The following is a 12,847-nucleotide window of genomic DNA, read 5'->3' as shown; positions in this document are numbered from 1 at the left end:
ATATCTTTAGTAGATAATTTTGGTGACCGAGTTGGATAAAAAACCTAAATTTAGTATGAACATGTTTGAATATTGTTTTGGTTTGTTTTGCATTACTGGTTAATGACATATATATTAATTTAGTCCTCGAATATGATGAATCTATCAATTCTACTATAAATTAATTCTTTTTTAGATTCGTTAATCGTTGATAAACGTGTATGAAATAATATCAACGCAAACTTTCAATTTTTTCACGAGTTATTTTAAACAAATTATATTAGATTCTTTTTATAAATAAACTTTTGCATTAGATAACTTTAATTAGTTTATAAAACAAATATTGATTTCTTTTTTTTTAGTTTTCTCTCGTAAGAAATATTCAGAAAGAAAATCACCTCAACATCATCAACTAAAGTTAATCTTATTTTTCTTTCTTAGAACTGTTGTAAAGAATCTTTCTCGAAACATTCTCTTGGTCAATAAAGAACACACTTTGGCATTATAATATTGTGATATGAACACTATTTTTTTTTCTGGGTGTATCTTATAAATTACAGGCTGCTAGAGTTGATGTTGGTTGAACCCATGAATTTATTGTGCCATTTTTGCTGAAAAACACGTTTAACGAAGCTGTTTACAACTCTTGCCAAACAAAGAATTTCAGTTCCAATTTTTTATTTTTCCATTTATGGAAAATGGTGTCCATTTTCAAAAGTCTTGCCAATGGTGTGAAACCAAGTTGTAACGTGTGAAATATTTATGTAAGGTTAATAATTAATTATCATTCAAAATTTCATTAAAAGGTAATCATTAGTTTCATATAATTAATTTAGTCAAAATATTACATTTACCCAAACAGTATTTAGATTATTTATGTTCTTGAAATCAATTTTTGTTACTGAACCATATTAATTAGATAACACAAACTCTCCCTGATTTTCAAATGTTAAAGAAATTACTCTGATTAAGTAGTGCATGTTTGAATACTAATTCTAGTTTCTTAATCATAATAAAGAATTGAAAAAATATTATTATTTTTGTTTTGACTTTGAAAGAAAATTAGAATCAATTATGAACGAATGGAATCTAGTCTAAACACATATTAAATATGATAGATCTAGACTTTGTGAACGAAAAATTACTTTATTCTTTTCAGATTAGTTAATCTAATCTAGTGTGTGTTTTTTTAATAAGAATAAATTTCCGTTTTAAATTCTATGAAAAAATTGATAATAAGAATTGGTTTTGTTCTATATTAAATTATTGGCTTCACTCCGTTTATACATTTTTTTTTCATTTGTTTAATCATGATAACTTGAAACTTTGACTTTATATGGGATCTGGAGGCATTTTTTTAGAAACTTTGGTTCTTTGGATTGACTATCGGGATGCTTATAGATAATTTTGAGAATACATTTTCTTTTTTTACATAAATTAAAATTATTTTATGTATAATTAAAAATCTAATTATTTTTTGAATGATCATTTTAAAGTAAGAACCTACAAATTACAAGCATGATGTTTCACAAACTAATTAATTTGGATATTTATTAAGAAAAAAAAACTCCAAAATGAAATATTCTCATGTAATGTTGGTTCAATGTGTGTTTGACGAAATGCATTAGATGTATATTCTAAAATTAATGACATTAGTTTTATATATGTAAAATATTTGACATTATTTTTACACAAAAATCTTAAGATAATAGTGTTATAAGTTTTTATTCTTATATAGCGTTTAACTAATAGTGTTATGAGTTTTTATTCTTTTATAGCGTTTAACTTTATTTTTTTATCTAATGTAAAATTTTTGACTTACACTTAAACTATTCGTAACATGAAGTACAATTTTTAACATCTATTATGAGATTCTTCTTCCTCATTATTTTCCAGCTTTTATTCTAAGACTTGGACGCAAAAAACTTCAAAGAAAGTTTATGCTTTTGATGACCAAAATGTAAAAGAAGAGGAAACTAGGTAAATTAATTTTGGTATAAAAATGTATCTTAACTCTCGACTTTTGTATCATAATCCAGATATAATGTGTTACTTTCCTAATGAACCATTAAAAAATATTTATTTGGGATGAAAAGACAATTTTTAAAACTAAAAAATTAAACAATGTCTAGAAGTTTAGAGTACATGGGCAACAAAATATGTAGTAGACATATATTCTAATTAGGTAAATAAATCCAATTACAATGTTTAAGCTAATGTGGTAGCATGACTCTTTTACAATTTTTAAAAATATGCTTTAACTTAAAAGTCATAGAAAATATTAAAAAATTCCAATTTTAGTAATCACATGTTATTTTGAAGCTAAAAATTAATAAATTCCATGCAACTATATAACTAAAAATAATTTCAACAAAAAAAACTATGATCAAAATAATAAACAAATATCATATTAGTTAAAAATACAAAATTAAAACATATGAAACGCAATTTACCACTACTTTTAAAAGGATTAAAAATTGTAAATAAAAAAAATGTTCACAAATATTTTTTCTCACAATATGGAAACAATATATAAATTCTCTATTGAAATTTTGATATTATTTTTCTGCTTTGTCTTCAAAACATACAAATTTTGATATTTTAATTTTTTTAATATATTTTAAAATATTAAAATCATTATATTTTTAAAGAAATAATTTTCAAATTCTAGAACAAATGCATCAGAAATTCAATGATATATATATAAACTCTAACATATATATATATATATATATATATATATATATATATATATATATATATATATATATATATATATATATATATATATATATATATATATATATATATATATATATATATATATATATATATTCCCATACACGCGTATCATAAATAATGCACGTAAATGACAGGCTATTTTCTTTAGTAGAGTTTGTATACGCGTACTTGAGTTGGGTTCATTTCTTCCACAATATAAACATGCTTTCATTTCCTCATAATTGTTTCAAGCTTTTTTTTCTTTTATTTATTTGATTTTAACATGTCTTGCATGCTAAGGTGCTAAACAGACAAATTTAAGAAAATGATAAAATATGTTAAAAAAGTGCAGCGGAATGATTAGCTTTTGGATAAAAACAAAAGGATGATAAATTAGGTTCTTAATAAAAATTGTACTCTTAAAATTTTTCTCTTTTTATATTAAAGTTCAATTAAAATTCTTTCTTTTATTATAATAAACACAATATAATAAGAGAATAAGAAAGAGAAAATTGCACAAAATATTTATACTGGTTTAGATCAAAAGACCCTATGTCCATTTGTTAGTCTCTAAAAAATGAGATTAACTCAATCACTAAAATAAACCAAACTTATAATAAATGATAAGAAAGATTAGGATTAGAAAACATCTCTCTTGAATCACACAAGAGATGAAGACACACTGCCCTTCAAATCCACGAGGGATGAAAACACCTTCCTTGAATCACACAAGAAATGAACACCTCCTTTGAATCATACAAAGGGTAACTGACTTCTCATAACAACAGCGACAACACTCAATCACTCAAGATCCCACTTGATGAAAGTTATCACTCTACCCACACTAGCTTTTTCAAAGTCTTCCCACAATGAGTTCTCAAGTATTCATAGTTCTATAACTTCTGTATTTTGAAATGAAAGCCTACCACTTTATTTATAGAAGCCTATTTAGAAATTAGGTTAAGAATATGAAAAGTTAAGTCGCAACTACAATAGATAATCGAGTGATAATCGATTATCACATAAACTTTTTTTAAAACATTTTTCTCGTTGTGATAATCTATTATCAGCCAGGATAATCGATTATCAGCAATGATAATCGATTATCACAGAGACTTTTCTCAAAATTCAGCTTTAACTAAGATAATCGATTATTTTAATGATAATCGATTATCACTAAGAATAATTGATTATTCTAGTGAGTTTTGTAAATAAATAATATTCTCTTGGTGCTCTACTGCTTGGGTTTTGCATTTTTGACTCTTGACATACTAATTTGACTATTTTAAATAACATACACATATTACAAGACCTAAACAACTAAACCCCTAAGTCTTCAATGTATCTCTTGAATCAAAACATTCTCTTAAGTCTTCAACATTTTTCCATACCTCATCATTTAGTCTTCCATACTTCTTCATAAGTCATCATCATTATCATCAAAACTCCTTATTGAAGGAAGATGTCAATCTTATTCTTTTTGTCAACAATCTCCCCCTTTTTTATGATGATAAAAAATCGTTGAAGACTTGTAATATGTCCTGTTCTTAATAAACAACTTCAGAGAAAAGAGTAGTTAATCCAAATAAAAGATAAATAATCTTTCTCTCTCTTTTTTAAACATAAGGTATTACAAGACATCAATAAACACATTTCTTCCCCTTAAAGAGGTACCGGTTATCACAAGATATTAAGACAAATATATCTCCCCCTTTTTGATCATAATCAAAAATGAATTCTTTAGACAACTCCTCCCAAATCAGATAACTTAAGTTCCCCTTAAAAAAATTGTTTAAGATATAAAACTCCTCCTACATGTAATATTTCCCCTTTTTGATAAACACAAACATTTCAAGAACAAATACTCCTCCTTAATCAAAGACTCCCCCTAAATGAAAGAGAGACTCTAAAGATTAAAAAATATGGGTTTAAAGAAGGAAATGTTATATTAACAAAATGAGTACTAATTTGCATTTATGAAATACCTAGTTATTGCTCATAGTCTAAATTTTTGAAAAGCTCACTTAAATGGTAGAAACATTTGATAATATGTGTCCTACTATGCAAGATAATATATTACCAGCTTAAGATAATCGATTATTACCTGAGATAATCAATTATCCCAACGGAGTTTTTCGGAAAACACTAAAATTAAAGATTTTTACCACTTTTACACATATCTAATATTCCCAAACCCCTTATAAAATCATAAAACTTACCAGGATACCAAAAGTTTGATGAATATATTTGAACATCCAAAGAGACTTTCTTGATTTTGAAATAACCTGCGAGGCAAAAAACAATAACATTTTGGTCCCCAATAAACTTATTTGGGTCATTTGAGGTTAGAGACAAGTTACTTTATAATAGGAATCCAAACATATCTTTCATTAGGAACATCAAAATGTTTAATTCGACATTTATTTGAAGTGTGCCCCTTTTGCATACAATAGATACATGTTACACTTTATATTCCTAGAATTAGGCTTACCTTTTTCTACCATACCCTACAAATTCTTTTATTTTTATTCTTGAGATATTTCTTTGTTGCATCTTCAAGTTGTTTTTCAAGAATATTTAAACCAAACATGTAACTCTTGCAAGATGCACACTCAACATTCTTAGTCTCTTTATTTTCTAAAATTGAAATTTTAGTTTTCAAAATTTCTTCTTCTTTTTCAAGAGATTTTTCAAACTTTGTAAATCCTTAAAATCAGATTTTAATTTTTTATGACCAACATCTAATTTACTGGATTTATGAAATAGTTGTTGAAATGTATCATACAAAGAATCATAATCATTGTCATTACTACAAGAGCTTACCTCACTATTAGAAGAGTCATGGTCAGCAATCAAACATAGATTTTCTTCCTCATCATATTCACTAGAGCTGGATGAGCTTGAAGAAAAACTTGAAGAAGAACTTGAATCGTTATCCTCCTCATTTCTTTTTCTTGAAAAACTTTTTCCCTTTCTTCTCTTTACCCTTTTTAGCATTTGGACAATCCACTCTTATGTGACCTGTTTTACCACATCCATAGCAATTCAAATTTGAAACAAAGTTTTGGTTTTCATTTTTATACCTTTTATGACGACCTCTATTTTTGCTTTTCATAAACTTTGCGAATTTCTTTATCACGAGACTCATATTCTCATTGCCAGAGTCATCATCTTCTTTGGGGATTTTGTTTTTTTACAATATCAGATTTGAAAGCTATGTTCCTTTTCCTTCCTTGGTCCTCTTCTTCATTTAAATGCCCAAGTTCAAGTTCATGCTCTCAATTTACCAAAAAGAGCCGCCATGGACAATGTTACAAGATTTTGAGATTTAGTAATCGTTGTAACCTTTGGCTGTCATGTTCTGTTTAAAGCTTTAAGAATTTTTATATTTAATTCATCACTATCAAAATTTTTACCTAACCCAATGAGATGGTTGACGTTGTGTGTGAATCGCTTCTGCACATTATAGATGGTTTCTCCTTGCTACATACGAAACATTTTATATTCTTGGATCAAAGAATTCTTGCGTGCCCTTTTTACATCATTTGTTCTTTCATGAGTCACTCGCAAAATATTCCACATCTAACATGCACTGGTGCAAATATAAATCCTATAAAATTCATCAAGGATCAAAATAATATTTCTTGCTAAAAAAAAGTTATGTTTAGTCCTAAATAACATTTTAAGTGGAATTGCACTTTTTTTTAAGAGAATGATATTTTAAAATAGACTAATCTCCAACCTACAAAAACCAATCTAACACATAAAAATTAAATTGCACAAAAGGGTTATTTCAAAAAAAAATGAAACTAATTAAATTTGGTACCTGCTAAGAACTACACTCTGAATGTTCCTTGTGAAGATTATGTTTGTTGTTTAGTTAGTAGCATTATGATTGGCATAAATATAAAACCCAAATACTGAAAAGAAGAATAAAACAGCATGGAGAAACGAGGAAGATGATAAAAAAAATAACAGAAGAATCAATTCCCAAACACGTCGTAATATGATTGGGCGTTTGTAGCTTTTGGAGACAACACTGTCACACTAACATTTTCTATTCCCATTTCATTATCTTCTCCACAAATAAGAAACTTGCTATCATTATTATACAATAAAAATATCTTAATACATTATCATGCACAACTGTTCTGTCGCAGTACTACATTCAAAGCATCTTTCTAATTATTAAATCACACTAATCTACACCCCAATAATACACTCCAAATAAAAATAAGTGGCCATCACTGCAACTTATTAATGTTTTATTTGGGTATAATGTTATTCATATAATACTTTTTTATTATGTCCATTACTTTATTTCATAGTTTACTTTTTTTATTCATACTTTATTTGTACGTACATACAATTTTACCAACATGTTTGTGGAAGTGTTATAATTGAGTTTTCAACATGATCACAATGGTGTAAATAAGTATGTTTGGAAGAGTTTTGTATAACTATTTTTAAGAAAAAAATGATCTTTTTTTATAAATTAAGAGACAATTTTGAAAAATTAGTTTAAATGCATAAACTAATCTTAATTTAGGTAAGATGTAATTTTTTTCACATGAAGAAATTTGTCTAAACATTATCTAAAGCAAATAAAAAAACCCATTTTGATGATTTATATTTATGTTGAAAAACACTATTCTAATTACCAAAATACTTTCTTTTAGAAATATATGTATATATAAATATAAGTTCTGGAAACTTATTAAAGTGAGTTTGATAGTTGATAATTTTGGATGATGTACATGAAGTATTGAATTGAATGATGAAAGTGATGAAAAAATTTCTAAAAATCTAATGATGACCCCTAAAAACTGGATTTTTTCCTTACAGAAAGAGATTAGTCAAATATTTGAAGTGTATCTTTCCAAAGGTGAAGTCCACTAAAAACCCCTTTTCCTATTCACAAGTAAATAGCAAAAGTTGGTGAGATTATAAAGCTCTATGATTCATTGGGCCTAGTCAGAATCTCACCACTGCCAACCTGGGATTCTGTTTATGCTCACATAAATTACTTTAAAATATCTGTTTTCTTCAAAAGCCAACTTCTTTCTAACCTCTATATATCTACCTCTTACATTTTTCTATGCTGCATAGTAAACTCACAACACAAAAATGTATAAAGGTTTTCTTTCATGGTAGGTTTCACTCTATACTCATATATCTTTATGTAATGTAAAAGGGAATGAAATATGTTTCTCATCGTTTATAATTTCATCTACGATTTGGTTGGGATCTGGCTTATTTGATCTCTACTATAGAATAATTGATGTCACTCGTAATAATTTCTCCTTTATCAATTGTTCACAAGAAATTGAACTCGTGATCTTGGTTCTGATACCAATTATTAGAATCGAACACTTACCACGAGGTCAAAAACTATAGTCATTAATTAGAGTGCAACATTCTTTTTAAGAATGTAACATAAATCCAAATATCACGATTCGATTGTGATCCAGTCTACTTGACACGTGTCAATTGATGCCATTTACAGTACTACGTAGGTCAAGATTAATTTGTTTTTTCTTGTGGGTGAAAAAAGATGAAAAAAATGTGAGAAATTTTGGTTGACTATGGGTGAAGTTAACCAAATGTCCTAATCATTTGTAATTAGAGTTATGAGAGAAAAGGGTGACCCCATTAATACAGCTGGTTACAGCACAAGTGAAATCATATCCACCAGATTTTGCGATTTAGCATGGGTTAATTGACATGACCTTTAACGAGATTTTAGTGAAGACCCACGAAAATTCATAGTGGTTTGATGTGATGTGCCAATTATTAACGGGCATACGCTAACCAAAGTTTTGGGATAAACAAATAATTCTTCTATTAGAAAAGAAAGAAGAAGGGGAAACAAATATCTGTTACCTTAAGAAATTCTCTGTCACTATAATATTGAGAGAGACAACGAAAGCTGGTAGAAAGTCTTTGTTTAATTAGCCATATATCTTACAGTTGGTGCCAGAATAATAATAAGAATTTGCACCACAGAATACAGAATCTTCCTAAGATTTTACAGTGAATAATTGTAAGGGGAAAAAAAAATGGAAAAGACCTGCCCCAGAAGATCAGAAACTGGGATCATTGAAAGGAGGGAAGAGGGGTAAAAAATTCAGAAAATACAAAAAAAGGGTTCTTTTTGAATAGATCTTGATGGCTTAATAATAATTGATGGGGTTGTTGGAATTAAATCTTTTGTTGGTGTTGTTGTTGTTGTATACAGCAGTTTTCTTAATCTTCTGGGCTTCAATTGAGGCGTAATGAAGGGTGAGTCTTCACTGATCAGAGCTCAACTTTCATCTGGGTTACATTATTTGAACCTGTATTTTGCACCAGAAAACAAAAAAATAAAGGTGAATATAATAAGAATGAGAATAATGTCAATTTTGTTGTGCCTAATATTCAATTAACATGTCAATAATGTCTGACTTTTCTGCTATATTACCGTTGAAACTTGGTGATTGAATTGGTGTTTTCCAGTTTGCAGTTTGGCCAAACCCCATCTGCACAATGGTGTGCAGATCCTCCTCACAGAATGTCAATGGAAACTGAAAAACCATCACACACGAAAATTAGAGACAGAACCAGAATTTCCTTTTAAGATAATAGTTATATGTATTTGTTATAATCCCATGTTTAAGATTGTTGTTTACATGTATTACTGATAAGGGTGTTTAATGTAACTTTAAGGTCACTGTCATAAACAAGTTGTAATGCATAACAACCTAACAATAATGATGATTTTACATGTAAAAAAGTAAACAGAGAATGTAGTAATGCAAAATGTACCATTTTTCTTTCTTTATTAATTTATGGAGAAAAAGTGGAAGAGGGTTATTATTACCTGAGAGGCAACTTCATTAAACCCATTTAGGGAGGGTAATTGCATTGCAAGATTTTGGCACAAAGATGTGTCTAATGGGTCCACTGAGCAGTGGGTCACCGTTCTGTTCGGTATGTTATTATGGATAACTGGGTTTTGCTGATGCTGGTGCCCATAAAAGGCTTGTGTTGAGGAATCTAGAGGGAATGTTGGATTTGGGTGCGTTGCCAAAGAATTATTAGATTGAAATACCTGAAAACATCAAAAAGCCAAAGAACCCCATTTCAGGAATCTTCTTAAAAACCTCAAAAGCAACAAAATTTGTGGAGAAAAAGTGAACCATGGAACATACATCTTTTGAAACAAGGCTGTCAATACTAAGATCCATCCTTGTGTTAACAGAAGCCAACTTCATAGACAGAAACTGTTCTCAGAAAAAAGAAAAAAAGAGAGCATAACTTAGTGAGCAAGAATACAAACACACACACATGATGACAATCATTTGAAAATTGAGATGCTTATTTGCCAAGATTGGTTACCTCAACTTGACGCTGCAATGACTGAACATAATTTATAATTTCATCTAGCATAAGTGCTTTTCCAGTGACCTATGAGGAATAAAGAAAGAAACAATTGATGTACCCAAGTTAGTAAAAGTGCTGAATTTACATTTACCAACACCACAAAAGGTTTTTTTCTCACCTTGTTGCAACCTGGTACAAGATCTTGGAGCAGCTTCATCCTCTCACTGATTTTCTCCCTCCGTACCTGTTTCATGGTTAATTAAATGTCAACATGAAAGCTACACACGTTTTGTTGCAAGTGTCATTAATAGGAACCTGAAGCACTGATTCTTACACGTTCTGCTAGACTATGGCTGTCAGTGGCTTGGCCTCTTCTTGCTCTCACATGAATGTAATCTTTTGGTGGCTCAGGAGGTTTTGTGTTGCTTTTGTTCTGTTTCTCTTCCACTGCTTTGGACTCTTCCTCAACCTTCACTGGTCCATTTTCGTTTCCCTCACCCTCGTTTGGCTTGTTTCGCTTTGAGTTTGAATCCTCACTGACTTCCATACCCTGAATTGAAAAGGACACAATTCAGATTGCATATTTAGAAAATGATATCCTTCACAAAATAACTCAGTTTCTCGAAATATCAAGAAATGAGACAAAACCAAAAACATGACCATAGTTTGAAACTTTATGCAGAATGAAAAAACCATAACAAAATAGAAGTTTGACTTCTTTATTACCTTGATTGTTTCTCTGGTTTTTCCTTTGGAAGATGCTTTTCTTTTCCTGGAATTCGTCATATCTTGGCAATTTTTCATCCCAATTTCTCCATTTGGTGTTTGCTCAGATATGGTAGATTCCTCTTGAGAATTGGCAACCTCCACTTTCTCCTGGTCCTGAATTGCTGAATTCTTGTTCTCTGCGGTACCCATTTGAGATCCAAGTGTCTTGAGCAAAGGACTGCTAGAGATTCTAGATAACTTTCCACCATTTTCCACCACTGACGCAGATCTTTGAGCCAATTCACCATTGTTCACCCCCAATTGGACATTCCTACCATTGAAACTCCTGCTGCCAAAGCAAGAAAACTTTGCAGCCCGCTCAGCGAAGCCAGGGTCAGCGGAGAATTCAGCCACACTGGAATTCAAAGCCACCGACTTTCCTCCCAAATTCGCCAACCTCTCATTCACCAAGCTCTGCACAGTCTTCACCTTGGGAGGGGAACTCAAAGGGGTGGTGTCGCAAGAAGCATTAGGGCTGTTACTGCCATTATTGATGTAAGTAGAAGCCACAACCAAAGGGTGTGGGATCTCATCAGAACTCCCAATAGCTCCCAATCTCCCCACCAATTCCCTGATGATGAAATTGTCATTGGACATGTTGCTGCTGCTGGTGGGGTAGGACGATGCTGCAGGAGATGAGACCATTGAACTCAGTGCTGAGGAATCAAAGTGAAGTGCATGATCTGTTGTTGACTTTTCCCAATTGGGGTTGTAAAAGCAATCCTGGGTCTGGTCAGAGGCACAATTCAGAAGTGTTGGTTGAATTCCCATGGCGGGTGAGAGTGATTGCCAAGAGGGCACCGAAGAAGAGGAAGGTGGTAGTGGTGGTGGTGGTGCAGGTTCAAAGTGAACCCCAGAATTCATAAAGAACTGATTTTCCATTGGGAGATGAATGACAGAAAGAGGAAACAACAGAAAGGAACTGAATTTGGAAGAGTTGGTTAAATTAAGGTTTATTATGTCCCTGGAACCTGAAGCAAAATGATTGTGATTTTGGGAAATTACATTAGGAAAACAAGGAGAGGATTTAAAGGAGGAGTGTAGCAATGTGGGACAAGTGTTGTGTGTAATTGGAGTGATTAATGAAGTGGGTTGGGTTGGAGTTGAGAAGAGAGAGAAAGAGAGAAAGAGTTTGGTGTGAAAAGGGAAGTGTGTTTGGTAAATACAAAGATGGAAAGGATTGAGAGAGAGAGAGAGAGAGAAGAGAAAGGAGGGGGAAGAAAATGGATGGGACTACAATGGGGTTAAATAGACCCAAAAGAAGAGAAACACTCAATTGACCTTTTCTTTTTTTTAATTTCATAATGGGGTATTTTTGATGTGTCAAATGCTATAGTAAATAAAATCAAAAGGGAAATTTTTTTTTATCAAAACAAATGTATTTGTTATATCATCTCTTCTTCTTTTGTATATGTAAAATGAAAAATCACTAATGTTCGTTGAGAAGTAGTTTATTTAGGTTTTGAATCTTTAATTGATGTGAAATGAACAAAAAAGAATCTCAAATGTTTTTTGATTGCTTAGATTGGTAAAGAAATGGTATATGGTACAAAACAAAACAATATAATCAAAACTTATGTAGATTTTAACTTTCTTTTTTATAATCTAAACTAATTAAATATATTGTAAATGAATTTCAATGAAATTATCACAAAATTAATGTAAATTTACAATAAAATAATAATGTAAAAATTCCTTACACGTTTAGTACATCTAAATTAAGTTTTATAAAAGTATCTATAAAATTATATATATTTTTTTAAAAATTATTGAGGTAAACTAGTTTATACAATGACTTAATAATAGTCCATTCATGAAAACCATTGAGATACCCATAATCAGAATTTTACTTTTTTATATCAAATAAAGCTTGAGTTAAATTTATCATATCATTAAAAATTGATCTCAGTTTTTCAAAGGTTTTACCTCATATTAATTTGATTCAAAAAAATCTAGCAAAAGATTATTTACATTAAACATTAAATTTAGAAAATAGTCAGTCAATTAAATTTTCAAA

General features: G+C 30.0%; 1 protein-coding gene across 1 annotated transcript; it reads right to left on the bottom strand.

The window, feature by feature from the left end:
- Positions 1-8,629: 8,629 nt before the first annotated feature.
- Positions 8,630-12,059, bottom strand: LOC114166974 (transcription factor bHLH62-like). Its single transcript, XM_028051857.1, has 8 exons — positions 10,789-12,059; positions 10,397-10,612; positions 10,241-10,306; positions 10,078-10,146; positions 9,891-9,962; positions 9,560-9,790; positions 9,161-9,263; positions 8,630-9,035 (listed from the first exon to the last, which is right to left on the bottom strand). Exons 1-8 carry the CDS (start codon positions 11,710-11,712, stop codon positions 8,998-9,000), a joined length of 1,719 nt encoding a protein of 572 aa, XP_027907658.1. The 5' UTR covers positions 11,713-12,059; the 3' UTR covers positions 8,630-8,997.
- Positions 12,060-12,847: the final 788 nt, after the last annotated feature.

The sequence above is a fragment of the Vigna unguiculata genome, chromosome 10 (genome assembly GCF_004118075.2).
Source record: "Vigna unguiculata cultivar IT97K-499-35 chromosome 10, ASM411807v1, whole genome shotgun sequence".
NCBI lineage: Eukaryota > Viridiplantae > Streptophyta > Magnoliopsida > Fabales > Fabaceae > Vigna > Vigna unguiculata.
Note: the sequence above shows the minus strand (reverse complement) of the source record. Positions and strands in the feature narration are given on the sequence as shown.